Source organism: Penicillium pulvis (assembly GCF_028828015.1).
Source record: "Penicillium pulvis strain IBT 33274 chromosome Unknown contig_12_segment0_segment0, whole genome shotgun sequence".
NCBI classification, from domain to species: Eukaryota; Fungi; Ascomycota; class Eurotiomycetes; order Eurotiales; family Aspergillaceae; genus Penicillium; species Penicillium pulvis.
Genome location: NW_026643072.1, coordinates 2982156 through 2995902, shown reverse-complemented (window position 1 = coordinate 2995902; position 13747 = coordinate 2982156). Strand labels below are relative to the sequence as shown.

Sequence of the window (13747 nt, the reverse complement as noted above, 5' to 3'; positions counted from 1 at the left end):
GAGTATGGAAACACTTCTAATGCACTAAACCTGACTGGTAGTTGCTAAGTGTATGTAATGGGCCGGGTATCAAAAGGGTTGAAGACCCACACAGTGGGATCTCCTGCTATACTTTCACTCCGTAGGTATATCTCTAAAGCTCTACCATGTGTAGCCTGTGCTCTAATATAGCGACACAAATTTTAACTCCTTCAGAGCAGCACTCGGAGTTCGGAGTTAAAAACACATATTCCTGAAAGCCGTTTCGGATTTGCTGTCGGGACTCGGACCTACGAGGAATAAACCGGCACACTAACCTGCTTACTTCTTTTCAGACCACACATATCTCCCCTAGTCTTACCGGCGAGGTTCCGAAGACTGGCTTTCTTGGAACAGCAAATGATAATTGGAGCCTGCCAAGGCATCTAATTAGTTTAGTTCTAACCAGAACGCCACTTCGGGGACTGATCTGTAACGAGACTCCTGGAGGAAGGGCTCCAATGACCCATGGGATTGATTGGATGAACGGAGTACCTGGAATTAATAATCCAGATTTTGGTGGCTTGTCTCTTACATATTTGCCTAAATGCTGCACGTCTGATTGCAATGTCATCTAGGCGATGAACTGAAGATGAAAGTATACAATGGGAAATTTTTTTTTTCAATCACTCTGATTGAGACATTTCATGAATATTTTCAACGAGGAGAAGAAAAATATGAGCCCTAAGAAACGAATGGTGGGTGTAAAAAAAAACTCAATTTTCACGCCCTTCGGCAAGACTAGGATCAAAGTAGGTATTGAAGGGCACACGGGCCATGGGACACAGCCCACCGCGGGGACACAATTAGGAAAAGATCGGTGGGTCGGAGTACGAGAACAGTCTCCGACGGAGTAGAAATTCCGCTTGCAAGAAACTTTGGGACGTTAAGAGGTTCTGTTGTTGAGGCTATGGAGAATGCTGTTAACAATGTGATCTGTATTTCACATAAATGGTTACCTGGTCATTTGGAGCAGGGCCTGAAAAGGGGGTTGATCCGGCTGTGCGGATGCCTGGAACTTTAGATGAGCATACCGTCAGGACAGATTTACCGATATGATTGGTCAATGCCCGAAGGTGAGACGGGGGGGCGGAATACATCATCGATACTTTGGACTACGTAGTGGGATCCATAGTTAATGCATGTATCCTGTGGGTAACGAGGCTCTGGATGCGAGTAAGCAGCCAATCAGAGCCTTGTATTCAACTGTGACTCACACCCCGTGACTCTCAAGCCCCGTGCGGCTGATCTCCATGATTGGACAAGGAAGATCCACTTGATCCCACACTGTCAATTTGTCCGGTCATAAGAAGTGCCTGAGTCCCCCCATCGCTGCCTGCTTCTTTTCCTTTCCACCATTCTCTGTGTTCACACCCATACATTTTTTATCCACCTCCACCATTCTACATATACCTACAGAACATTTTGAATCTCCACAGATCCAAGATGAACTCCATCTAAGCGCCCCCCGAAAGAGCCAGTCTTTCCTCCCGACCGACAACATAACCGGAACACAATCCCCCATTTTTTCCTCTTCTTCAGACGTCTTAGGACCTCTGAACTTCAGTCGCGCACCGCGTAGCTCAAGTTCCCACACTTCTATACCTTCGATCGACGTTACGTCGTTCACCACGGATCAATTCCAGCAACCATGGCTTCCCTCGCCCCCGCCCACACAGCCCTTGGCTTCCAGTTCGAACAACAACAGCAACAACAACAACAGTGCACTAGAGGACTTTGTGCTCTATCCAGCCCCGCAGCCCCGTCCGCAGCCTCGATTCAGAGACTCGCGTTCGCTAGCCCCGAACACTGCCCTTAGGCCTTCTGCCCTCCAGCCCTTTCTGGCGCAGAATAACCCTCGACGACACTCTTTCAGTTTGCAGTTGCAACGCCATCTCCAGCAGCAGTTCCCTGGTTCTCCTGTTCAGGACCCCAGAGTGACCCAGCTTGCCCGGTCTCCTTCCTACTGGTCTCACCCCACCGTGAAGCACTCGCAGCCTTATTCGGCAACCGTGCCCACCAACTCCCCTCAACGTCCTCCCATCCCGCCGTTTCACGCCGGTAATATTCCACTCGAAAAAAGAAAACAGTACATGCAATATCGTCGCAACATGTCTACTCCCAACTTCCAAGGTAAATCTTTTGATTCCGCCGTTGCTTTGAACACAACCGCTCATACGATGTCCTCAGAACACGATACCGAGCTCTTCGGTCTTCCATCTGCCGGTGGCATGGGACCATTCACCTTTGACGAGCTCCTGGGTCAGGAGACCGGTGCGCTCTCTCCCGAGGCGCCTACCGGAACCATCTCCCCCCAGGACCTCATGTTTGACCACTCGATCCCGCCCTCGGGCACTTTCACCGACTTGAGCACTCCCCCTTCGACTCTCCGGGCACTTTCAGCCAAAACCCCTCTCCCCTCTTCACCGACGTGGAGTTCATGGGCAGTGACGATTGGACTCCTCTTTTCCATGACGGAGCTATCGGAAATTCGGCCGCATCTGGTCTCTTCAATGCGTCCGATTTCGCCTCCGCCATGGCTGAGCCCAAGAAGCAAATGCAGCCCTCCATCGAGATGTCGCCTGCTCCCCAGCCCCTTTCCTCTGGTGTCAAGTCTTCCCCTATGTCTGCGACTGGCACAACCAGACACTCCAGTGTTGCTGGCATCTCCCGTCAGCGCAAGGATCTGTCTCCGATTGAGTTTGACCCCAATGACCCGATCGCTACCAAGCGTGCTCGCAACACTGAGGCTGCCCGCAAGTCTCGTGCGAAGAAGCTGGCCCGTCAGGCCAGTGCTGAAACTCGCATCCAGGCTTTGGAGGATCAGTTGTCTGAGCGTGACGAGATGATTGCCAATCTGCAAGCGCAACTCGCCATTCTCAAGGCCAACCAGTGATCAACTTCCTGATTACTTGAACGACATGTTTCTTTGTTGCCTTTATCGTTTTGTTTTCGGATTTGCTTTCTTATTACCTGCTTAATGGTTCGGTGGCGCGGGGCATGGGTCAAGCCTGTTACCCCGACGTCTCACCCAGACACCAGCGCCTCGTCGTCGGTGTCTTCAAAAGTTCGTTTAGTCTGACGTGAGACGTCATGAATGTGTTTTCTGATACCTTGTTTTGAAATTCCTGCTTTGCTTTTCCTCTGTTCAGCCGGTTCTGATTGTCTCCCAAATGGGATTGACTCGTGGCTCTGTTTTCCCTACTTTAATATCCAAATTGATTTGATTTGTTGTATCATTGTTCATCCGTAATATAATTCCTGAACTTGACCGAACTTGACCTAAAATAAACTTCCATCAGATATACTTGGCAATTCATAATGTCTGTGGTACAGTTCTGGATGATGGTCAACATGTAGATCTACATCAACTCCAATCTCACATTCCAAGAGAACAAATCAGTCTCCGTCATGTCTATAGCCCTCCACTGCGGTGGATAGTTCAACTAAGTAACAAGTACAGCAATGTTCGAAATTGGCTTCCATGTTTCACTGACCACATCCCAGATCGCCAATGCCGCTAAATGTAGCCCGCGTTCTATCACCACTATGTGTGCGCGGCAATTTATGGCAATTCGGTAATACAAGAGTCCTTCCATTCCATCAGACCGACCTCTTAGTGTCACAACACCGATACTGGAGGCTCTCTGCGACCAGCTGCTGGCGAAGCCTAGCCTCTACCACGACGAGATAACCCTATTTACGATTAGTCTGACACATGCATAACGCCCTCTACAGCGCCATTGGGGAAGCGCCGATCTCAGAAATAGTCCAAGAGGGCATCTTGACAGGAAGCAAGAAAACAAAATGCTAATCTACAAGCTTGTATCTTGTCAAACCAGATTAGCAATGTAGGTCCATCCCATTCGGCTAGAAGGGGTTTCGCTCGGTATCATACATTACAGCTATTTATTGAAAAAACGAATTGACATCAAATCCTTTGGCCACTCCTATTACCCCCTTGCCGTGGTTTGTGGCTTTCACATTGTGAATCTCCTGGCGAACGTCTCCGTTATCATTGTCGAAATTAATAAGACCGACGAGAAGCCTTCCGCCGTCACTCATGTCGACATCTGTGATGTTTTGCTTCGCACGCACTTGACGAGCCTCCGCGAGCAGGCTTTCTAATAGCTTTCTAGAATCATCTAGTGCAGCACATTGATCTTGAAATTGCTCAATGACCTCGGCGCCGTCTTGATGATCGTTCAAGAGCTGCGCTTGTGTGACATACTGTAGGGTATTTCTCGCTTCAGCCAATTGTTCATCAATCTTGCTGATCTCCTGAGCGATCTCCGTTTCCTTGATATAGAGGTCTTCTTGCATTGCGTTGACGGTGGGGTACGATGTTGCGGTCGCGAGCCTGCAGAGCCAGTAAGCTCATGTCCAATGGTCAAGCTAAACACGTATGCGAAAAGGAGACATACAAGGTAGCAGTGCTGACTGCTATGTTCATGGTAGATTTATAGCGGTTAAGCTGCTCACATAAAGTCTCAACAGTTCGTTCAGCGAACAAGCCAACACGGACACGATCCCATGCATGCAGTTTTTCACCTGAGTGCTTCGTCCACCGTACTATCTTGTTGCGAAACTCGGTACAAGCTTTTGCGCAATGCGTGACAGTCAGCTGTAGCGCCGTCCTTGCATCAGGCGTGAGGTGTTCAAGCTGGGAATTCTTGTGTGGATTATCCAAAACCAAAAGAATGGCCTCCACAGCCACTAGTTCGTCTCTGAGACCAGCTATCACAACTGGTGCATCTCTGATGGCGTTGATCTCATGAATTAAAGCACTAATACTTTGTACCGCTGCTCCAACGATACCTAAGGTGCCGACGGTCAAGCTGAATGGATCCATCGTCGCAAAAGAGCGAGCAGAGGAGCCTCGCTTGAAAAATATTGCGTGCTTTTGGCACACTTATGCTCTGTTTCAAATGGCTGTCCAATGTGTGCTCTGAGCCGTAATTATAATTGTTGGATGAAATTTAGGGTAGGTTATGAGGAGACTGGGAAATTGGAAGGCCTATAATTAAACTGACGCTGATCGAGAGCGCATAAGGCTGTATCGGCCAATTATAACCGCTTGCGAATGGCATCAGATAAGAGCTGACCGGGTATAGCTAGGCGAAGTTCTAATTTTAGGCTCTACCCCGCCTGGCAGCGCATAGGACTGAACAAGTGGATCGCTCATCCCCAATTGGAAGACTACACGTTTGGAAAGGCAGCTTGCCCGACTGATCGACAACCAAAAAAGCGAGCGACAACACATGACTTTGTATTGGTGGATGAATACTCCTTCCAAACCCATGTATAAGTTCTTGGTGATTAGCCAACGCGGCAAGGTAGTTGAATCTCTCTTGTTTACTTCTTTAAAAAGTAGGTGTTTTTTGTCTGAGGCTGTTCTGATCCATCATGTCTGGCGATCATGATAGGATACCCAAGGATAGAGGAAGAAAGTCCAGAGACCCTATTACCCAGAACATTTCTGGAGTGAGCGCAGAATCAGGTGGAAAAGTCTTCGCTGGATATGTGGATAATAGTATCAACAGCGAATACTATGGTGGGACCCACTACCACTGGCATCCTGGTAAGTCTCTCCGGAAGAAGATTGACTGTCACATTAATCATGGAAACCTCTCAGACCCGACCGAGTCTCCTCCAAGCCCCTTATCGACTGTGCCGTTCCGGCATGATCCAGACTTTGTTAGCCGCGATGGACTCCTTGATCAGATCCACGAAAAGTCCTCGATCCCGGGATCTACACTAGTTCTTTATGGTATAGGGGGCGTTGGGTTAGGGCTATCTAATGCTAAGTGATCCGTCCAAGGCTGACATACAACAGAAAATCTCGACTCGCTATCGAATACTGCTATCGAGTTCAACATGAATCACCTAACACCTGGATTTTCTGGGTTCATGCGAGTAATGCGGCGCGCTGCGAGTTAAGTCTCCGCGAGCTAGCCGAGCGTGCTAAGATCCCTGGGCGCCAGAGCCGCCATGCCAATATATTCCAACTCTTTAGGGACTGGTTGCAAGATGGAAAGATCGGCAAATGGCTTCTTGTCCTTGATAATGTCGATGATGACGAACTCCTTCACAAACCACTAGCAAATGGTACAGGTGCCCAGGACGCCCAGGACCGTGCCCCGATGCAGCCACCGCTAAAGTACCTCCTTGAAGCTTCAAATGGCTCTATCATTGTTACGAGCCGGAATAAAGCAGTAGCATTGGAAATTGCTGGCTATAAGAAGTATCTAATCGACGTGCAACCAATGAATGAGGCCGAGGCCTTGGATCTAATGCAGTATAAGCTAGATTCAGGTGTAGAAAGAGCAGACTTAGTTCAGCTTGTGGAGGAACTTGAGTTTATGCCGCTAGCAATTGTGCAAGCGGCTAGCTACATCGTGCACTGTTCACCCCGTTGCTCGGCATCGCAATACCTTGAAAAGCTTCGGCATAGTGACCGTCAAGCCACGACGCTTCTAAGTCATGAAGGAATTCACATGGGCCGAGATTGGGAGGCAAAGAATTCCATTCTACTAACATGGCAAATATCGTTTGACCATATCCGACGAGTCAGGCAGTCTGCGGCTGACTTACTGTCTCTCATGAGCTTTTTCGACTGGCAGGGGATCCCTGAGGATCTTCTACGAATTCAATATACGGCAAAAAATCATGGAGTCCTAGGTTCTTCGGGGGTTGCGAACAAATCTAGTGGAGAGGACACGGAAAGTTCGTCTGAATATGACCAAGATGAAACTTTCGAGAGTGATATTACAACTCTCAGAGACTATTCCTTTGTTACTGCGAGTGAACACTATCCTATGTCGAGTGGACATGGAATGGTATTCACTATGCATCGGTTAGTGCAGCTCACAGCACGCACGTGGTTAAAAACATACGGCCAGGACGAAGAGTGGAAGGAACGATTCATTGATAGTCTTTATGCTGAATTTCCGACCGGTCAATATGAACACCGGGAGAGATGCCGGACACTATTTCCTCATGTTAAGTCAGCTATGTCACATCGACCGAAATCGCATGACTGTCTCCGAAGCTGGGCTGGGTTACTCTATAAGGGGGCGTGGTATGCGCAAGAATGTGGGAATCTCCCTGATTTGCGGGAAATGGCGTCCATGTCGAGAGAGCAGAGATTAAAGGTATTAGGGCTGGAAGACAAAGAAACACTTGATAGCACTATTATGCTAGCGGTAGCCTACCGACGTGAGGGGAATTGGAGAGAGGCGGAGCAGCTCTTTATACAGGTCTTGGAGACGAGGAAGTCGAAGCTCGGTGCCGACCATCTAGACACTTTAACGAGCATGGCCAATCTGGCGTTGACATTCTGGAACCAGGGCCGGTGGGAAGAGGCGGAGCAGCTCCTGAAGCAGGTTATGGAGACTCACAAGACAAAACTTGGCACTAGCCATCCCTCCACGCTGACGAGTATGTCTAATCTGGCGTCGACGTTCTGGAAGCAGGGTCGGTGGGAAGAGGCGGAGCAGCTCGAGTTGCAGGTCATGGAGACGAGCAAGGAGAAGCTCGGCGCCGACCATCCATCCACGCTGACGGTCATGGCCAATCTGGCGTCAACGTTCTGGAACCAAGGCCGCTTAGAAGAGGCGGAGAAGCTTGAGGTGCAGGTTATGGAGACGAGCAAGGCGAAGCTCGGCGCCGACCATCCCTCCACGCTGACGAGAATGGCCAATCTAGCGTCAACGTATAGGAATCAGGGCCGGCTGGAGGATGCGGAGCAGCTCGACGTGCAGATTATGGAGGCTAGCAAGACAAAGCTCGGCGCCGACCATCCAACCACGCTAACGATCATGGCCAATCTGGCGTCGACGTTCTGGAACCAAGGCCGCTTAGGAGAGGCAGAGAAGCTCGAGGTGCAGGTCATGGAGACCCGCAAGACGAAGCTCGGCGCCGACCATCCATCTACGCTGACTATCATGGCCAATCTAGCGTTGACGTTCAGGAACCAAGGCCGGTTAGAAGAGGCGGAGAAGCTCGAGGTGCAGGTCATGGAGGCTAGCAAGGCAAAGCTCGGCGCCGACCATCCAGACACGCTGACGAGTATGGCCAATTTGGCGTCAACTTTCTGGAAACAGGGCCGGTTGGAAGAGGCGGAGCAGCTCCTCATGCAGGTCATGGAGACGAGCAAGACGAAACTCGGCGCCGACCATCCTGACACGCTAGAAAGCATGAATAACCTAGCTTATGCTCTTTGGTCAACAGATCAAGAGAAAGCCGCTCTACCGCTGATGGCGGAATGCGCTCGACTGTGCGAGCAAAAATTAGGGCCTGATCATCCGAACACCATGTCTTCTAAGTCTACTCTGAATGAGTGGCGTGGGAAGGCTCATCCCACATCTTCATCCTCTCAGCTCACTAAAGCACCTACTGAAAGCAAAGTGGACCAGATTCTGTCTACTGAAGTCTCTAAGCGAGTGCCCAGGCCCGGCGGACACCATAGGCGCACAATCCGCCAACGCCTCTTCGGCAGAAAGTAGCACGTCACTCTCTACCTAATTGAGGACGGACCCTTGAATATTGGTCAACGGCACCGCCCTGTCAAAAGCTTTTCTCTTTTTCCTCTCAAAACCACGCACAACATGTCTGCAAAACCCGAAGAATGTATCACAGAAGCCCTAGCTAGTATATCCGGCAAGAAAACCCCAACTTTCTAGCTCTGTCACGGAAATACGGCCTGAGTTACAACACACTCATTCACCTTACTGCCCCGGTGTGACCATGGCTCCAATCGTGATTGCGCCCATTACAAGAAGTAATAGCGTAGCACCAAGGTCTGACGCCTTGATAATATGCATAGGTGCCGAGCTAGATCCAGCTCATGAACAAAACCAGTGCATCTATACTAGGAAACAACATGACAAGCTTAGAGAGAGGTGGGGAACATTTGAAGGGCGGGGATTTGAAAAAAGGAAAAGACCAGGACCTTGGAGGCCTGAAGACATAGGTATAGCTTCTGGAAATTTGGTCCGAGCAAACGGTATCTGTTGGGTAAACCCGTGGACAGCTAATCTCTGGAAATAGAATTCTTCAGATTCCTTGGGCATTCATAACCGGGATATACTACGCCGCTAAGGGAACCACCTAGGAAGCCCTCTGTATATGGTGAATTTAAGAATTATTGCCGATCAGATTAAAGGAGCGTACAGGTGACTCATGACAGCCAAAAAATTGTAAAAAGAATCCATAAATAAAGAAAATAAAGTGAGGGGGTATCCAAAGTGGTGCATCAAAAGCTCATTCATATATATAGGTCCACTCCATCCCAGATAAACCAGGATGAAAAGGGACCTTCGTCGAAGACAAACAGTGAAACATACACGCGCCCGACTTAATCAGTCCGATCGTGCTCGCATTCAAAATTAAAGTTCCATCCAGCTCAAAAACAAGTTAGACGTCCATGCCAGGCTTCAAAGTCTCGAAGGACTCGATTGAAGTCCGACGATCCTTGATGAACTTGGGCCATGTGTTGGTGAGCACAAGGTACTTGATGCTCTTCTCGGCGTCATCAAAGACAGTTGCGCAGAATTCCTCGGGAATCTGGCCCCAGTACTGAACCCGGTCCTTGATCTCAGTCGAGGTAGGCTTCAGCCCCTTCTCAGATGAGTCGGTCAAGGCGGGTGACGGGAGGTCAAAAGTGAACTTGTCAAAGGGGCTGACGGGGTTAGTCTCGCGCTCATCGCCGTAAAGGAGGCGAGTGGGCTTCTCGAAGATGTGATCGAGGTTGGTCAGATCTTGCGAGGAGATGTTTAAGGGGAACTCGGCGTGGCGGACGCTGATGAACTTGGCGTAGAGGTGCAGGGCGCAGTTGAAGGATTCACGGACCGCTGCCTTTGAGGGACCATCGCAAGTTCCATCCTTCAAAATTGCGGGGAGAGATTTCTTCCACTCGGCAACTCCGGTGAGGAAAGCAATGTTCTCACCGGAGAATTCTCGGAGGGCAGAGAACTCCTGCAGGGGGGTTGGGTTGCGCTCCAGGACGTGCTCGAGGGCGTGCATGGTCATGATACTGTCGCGGGAGCCATTGGACTGGATAGAGTCGTTTGTGGATTTCCAGCCAGACATGAAAGATTCGACCATGGTAGACGCGGAGTTCAAGGACTTCTCTTCGGAGCCAGAGGACTTGACCTTGAGCTCCCATCGAGCGATGGAGTCAAGGGTCTCCTTGCGAAGGGACTGGGATCGGAAAACCTCATAGCAGGGAACGAAGATAGTGAAGATCTCCATGAACCAGATGGACAAGCAAATCCTGGAGTCACGTTAGGAAAATACCTTTTGAAGATTTATCGAGATTTATCGGAATGAATGCTTACCACTGAGGAGGAATCCAGACAGCATTGACGGGAGCCATAGCCGGGACGTAGAGACCAATTAACCACATCGGTGTTGCATGGAGACTAGAATACGTCAGTGACTGGTCTGATTCTAGATTTATCAAAAGAGAACTTACTTGGCAAGAGCACAGCCAATTGTCTGTGTTCGCCAGCCCTGGGTGTCATTGATGTTGCGAGACTTCCAGAGAACGATCGGGGCGATAACCCAGGCCCAGAGCAACTGGTAAGCAACACCAGGCCACCACTCCCATCCACTGCCTTGGGCGGTCTTTTGTGCCATAGCAGAACCGTGAACTTCGGTGCCGGGAATACCCCAAGAGCTGTGGAATTTGCGAGAAATAACCCACATAAGGATCGTGAGGAAGATTTGAACAAACATGCCGACACCAACAATAATAAAGACCTTGGTGTTGTATTTGAGAGCGCGGAAACGGTTGATCAGGCCCTTGGGGGATCCCTCAGGCTTGACTTCAAAGAGATTATGGCCATATTGGGCATATTTCTTCTGGAGCTTTGCCACGTGAAGGAAGCGAGCGTTTGATGCATGGAACAGAGAGAGACCTAGTCAAAAAGGTAAGTATGACAACTTGCAAAGAAACTTTGGAGATAAAAGTACCTAAGGGAAGAAAAGTTCCCATGATCCAGTACTGTGAGTCTCCGGGCATGATTGCACCGATCATGACTCCGAATTGGCAGGATGCCCAGTATAAATGAAGAAGACCGATAGCGGAAAGTGATAGACCGAGGCCACGGATACGGAGAGTTGGTGCATTACGATTGATGATCAGGTAGGTCGCACCGGACACGACGGCGAGAGTCCAGACAGCTGCCCAGGTAGCCCACCAGATACTCACAGGTGAGAGATCGATAAGCTCCGCTGTGCTAGCGGTGATTCCAAGTTCCGAACCCATGACGGGAAAAATCTAAGTGCTCAAGGAAAGTGATGAAGTTGGAGAGCCTTAGATCCTTTCCAAGATCCCGGGACCATGAAGGATCCTTATACCCACGATCATATGCAGCTAAGTAGAGGACTCGCACGAGTTCAGGATTCACAGCTGCGGGAAGTGGAACTGGGCTCCACCAGTCGTTGGCCAGTCGTTGGCTCTAGCTCCACGTGTAGCTAGGCTGCCCCTGCTGATCGTTACCCACAACAGAGCTGGACCGGTGGCTGTCTGGGTTGCCTCAAGTATTTGTCACGCTTCGCGATCTCTCATTCGTCGATCGTATCATAGTTCCCACTCGATCGGGGACCCGAAATGACGATTAAATTGCTCTTGATCGTGGGAGAAAAAAAAACCCGAAGATCTATTGCATCGATCGACAACACTATTGATTCCCAGAAAAGTTTTTCCCCTCCACTTATCTTTAAAAGATGGCATTTGGCAGGATTCAGACCCATGTCTTTAATTCCTTGCCGTCACCCTGTTTTCGGTGGTATCCACGGCATTTGGCGGGGTTTGCATTTGCATTCAATAGACCGGTGGGCAACCTAATTTCCAGCCAAAGGGAAAGTCAAGGGCGAGTCAATGGCAAGCCCACAGGCATACGCTGGCACTGCAGACCTAGATCCTGTGCATTGAGGTATTTCCCCTCAGCTAGGCGAGATTAGCGTTGGGTACAATCCTTGTTCACAGAGATTACGGCTTAGACATGACTCGTTGCTCCAGTGGGTCCTGCTTACTGCTGATCGTCCAAGGCGGTTGGAAAGATATGGGCTAATGCGGCAGACACGGTAGCTGTCAGCTGTGCCAGAAACATGTGGCTGATTTCCTCCCGAGGTCCAATCCAGGCTCTTGGAGAGCAATAATCCACAATGCCCGGTTTTTGGGATATTGGACGGGCATCTTCAGAGCTTGACTGGGCTTGACTCCCAAGGTCTGTGGATCCAGCCCTTTTATTTCTCCACTTTTAGCAGGCGTTATGCATTGCCACGCGTATGTCGCTTTAAAATTAGCCGTGGGGAAATGTCAAAGATGAGCTGCAGGTGCAATATGACTGACATGAAAGAAGGCTTTCTACAGTAGTTTAAGATAGCAGGTGAAAGCACTTTACTTCGGGATATTGACTTCGGATTACGTATCTCCTTTGATCCTTCGGGCAGGATCCGGGGAATCTAACGAAAAAGGCAAGTTCATCCCTCGAGACAATTCAGTGGAAGATCCCACGGTACCGAAGATCATTGGGATATCAAGTCGCAACAGAGTTTACATACCGGTTTTTCTTTAATGGGTGGAGTCCCCTGCGAATCTAGTTGAATACCTACTCCGTCTGTCCGAAGACTTTCACGATCGCAACTGCAGAACGGTTTCTCGTGGCTACTAGCTAAGCACTGTCTCTTTGAATGAGGGCCACCGATCTGCCCTATATCCATGGATATTCGCTATGGATGAAGGAAACTTAACACGCTCAAACAGTAGCTAGAGCAGATATTCAAACATTGCAAACCACTTTATCGCTGGGCTGCTTCTCAATAGGATGAATACATGGGGCAGTGCACCTCGAGTACAATATGACGAGGCGATTCTGAATCGTATCCATCTTACCATAAAATATGATCTGATATGAGACGGTGATTCGGAAAGATCAATAATCGACTTGGCCACATATGGCTTAGAGTCCTACTAGCGTTAAACTTAAAGAGTCGCATGGGCTGGTCAAGTCTCCTTTGGGTAGGCGCGGATTTAATTTTGAGCAAAAAAGCCCTGTCATTGTGCTACTCGCAACCAATAAACCAAGAGCCTCAGTGGAGCTAGAACCTGGAAGACAAATCTGGCTGAGACAGTCGAAAAATAAACAGACTTAGATTCCTTATCCCAATTTCGGATCTGGTACAATGAGTGGGGAAGAACGCTTTCATGGGTAGTGGAGAAATTCATCATGCAGGATGCAACTATTGATATAGGAGGATAACGGCTTTTTCATACACGGAAAAGTTTTAACGTCTTATCTTCACATTTCAAAGTAGTCTAGTGTGACCGAGTAAATGCCTGGGCATGCATGTGCTCAATAATGTTACTCTGGATCTCGATTACTGCGCCTTACCCAAAAACGTTAACGTGATAGTCGATTTTTTCTGGTGGGTGGGGTACTTTAATGGAAGCACTCCTATATTCGTGCCGCCATCGCCAAACCCTCAGTAATACCATATCAGTAGTATCGATACCCAGAGATCAGCTAAGTGGTGCGGTATGACAATGACGTGGAACCATTCATTGGTAAATCTTGGATATGTCAATCCAGTAGAAGTTCACTGGATCTGATTACATGACTTTTTCTCGGTCCGAATTCACCACTCGAACACTTTCTATCAGGGTTCTGGACTGGTCCTCCAACAAAAGTGCCAAGAGTGGTGGGACTGATACGAAAAG

At 49.2% G+C, this 13747-nt stretch overlaps 4 protein-coding genes across 4 annotated transcripts; 2 read left to right on the top strand and 2 right to left on the bottom strand.

The window, feature by feature from the left end:
• Positions 1-1160: 1160 nt before the first annotated feature.
• cpcA (amino acid starvation-responsive transcription factor GCN4) lies at positions 1161-2914 on the top strand (the record flags this gene model as incomplete). The annotated part of the gene is made up of 4 exons (XM_057061880.1): positions 1161-1194; positions 1561-2151; positions 2209-2344; positions 2422-2914. The coding sequence occupies 4 exons, from the start codon at positions 1161-1163 to the stop codon at positions 2912-2914; spliced, it is 1254 nt and encodes a 417-aa protein (XP_056925842.1).
• A 1013-nt stretch (positions 2915-3927) lies between these two features.
• On the bottom strand, positions 3928-4870 carry N7503_002332 (uncharacterized protein; the record flags this gene model as incomplete). Its single annotated transcript, XM_057061879.1, has 2 exons — positions 3928-4378; positions 4443-4870. 2 exons carry the CDS (start codon positions 4868-4870, stop codon positions 3928-3930), a joined length of 879 nt encoding a protein of 292 aa, XP_056925841.1.
• A 554-nt stretch (positions 4871-5424) lies between these two features.
• N7503_002331 (uncharacterized protein) lies at positions 5425-8525 on the top strand (the record flags this gene model as incomplete). Its single annotated transcript, XM_057061878.1, has 3 exons — positions 5425-5599; positions 5654-5804; positions 5855-8525. The coding sequence occupies 3 exons, from the start codon at positions 5425-5427 to the stop codon at positions 8523-8525; spliced, it is 2997 nt and encodes a 998-aa protein (XP_056925840.1).
• Positions 8526-9435: 910 nt separating this feature from the next.
• Positions 9436-11290, bottom strand: N7503_002330 (uncharacterized protein; the record flags this gene model as incomplete). The annotated part of the gene is made up of 4 exons (XM_057061877.1): positions 9436-10294; positions 10359-10442; positions 10496-10940; positions 10996-11290. 4 exons carry the CDS (start codon positions 11288-11290, stop codon positions 9436-9438), a joined length of 1683 nt encoding a protein of 560 aa, XP_056925839.1.
• Positions 11291-13747: the final 2457 nt, after the last annotated feature.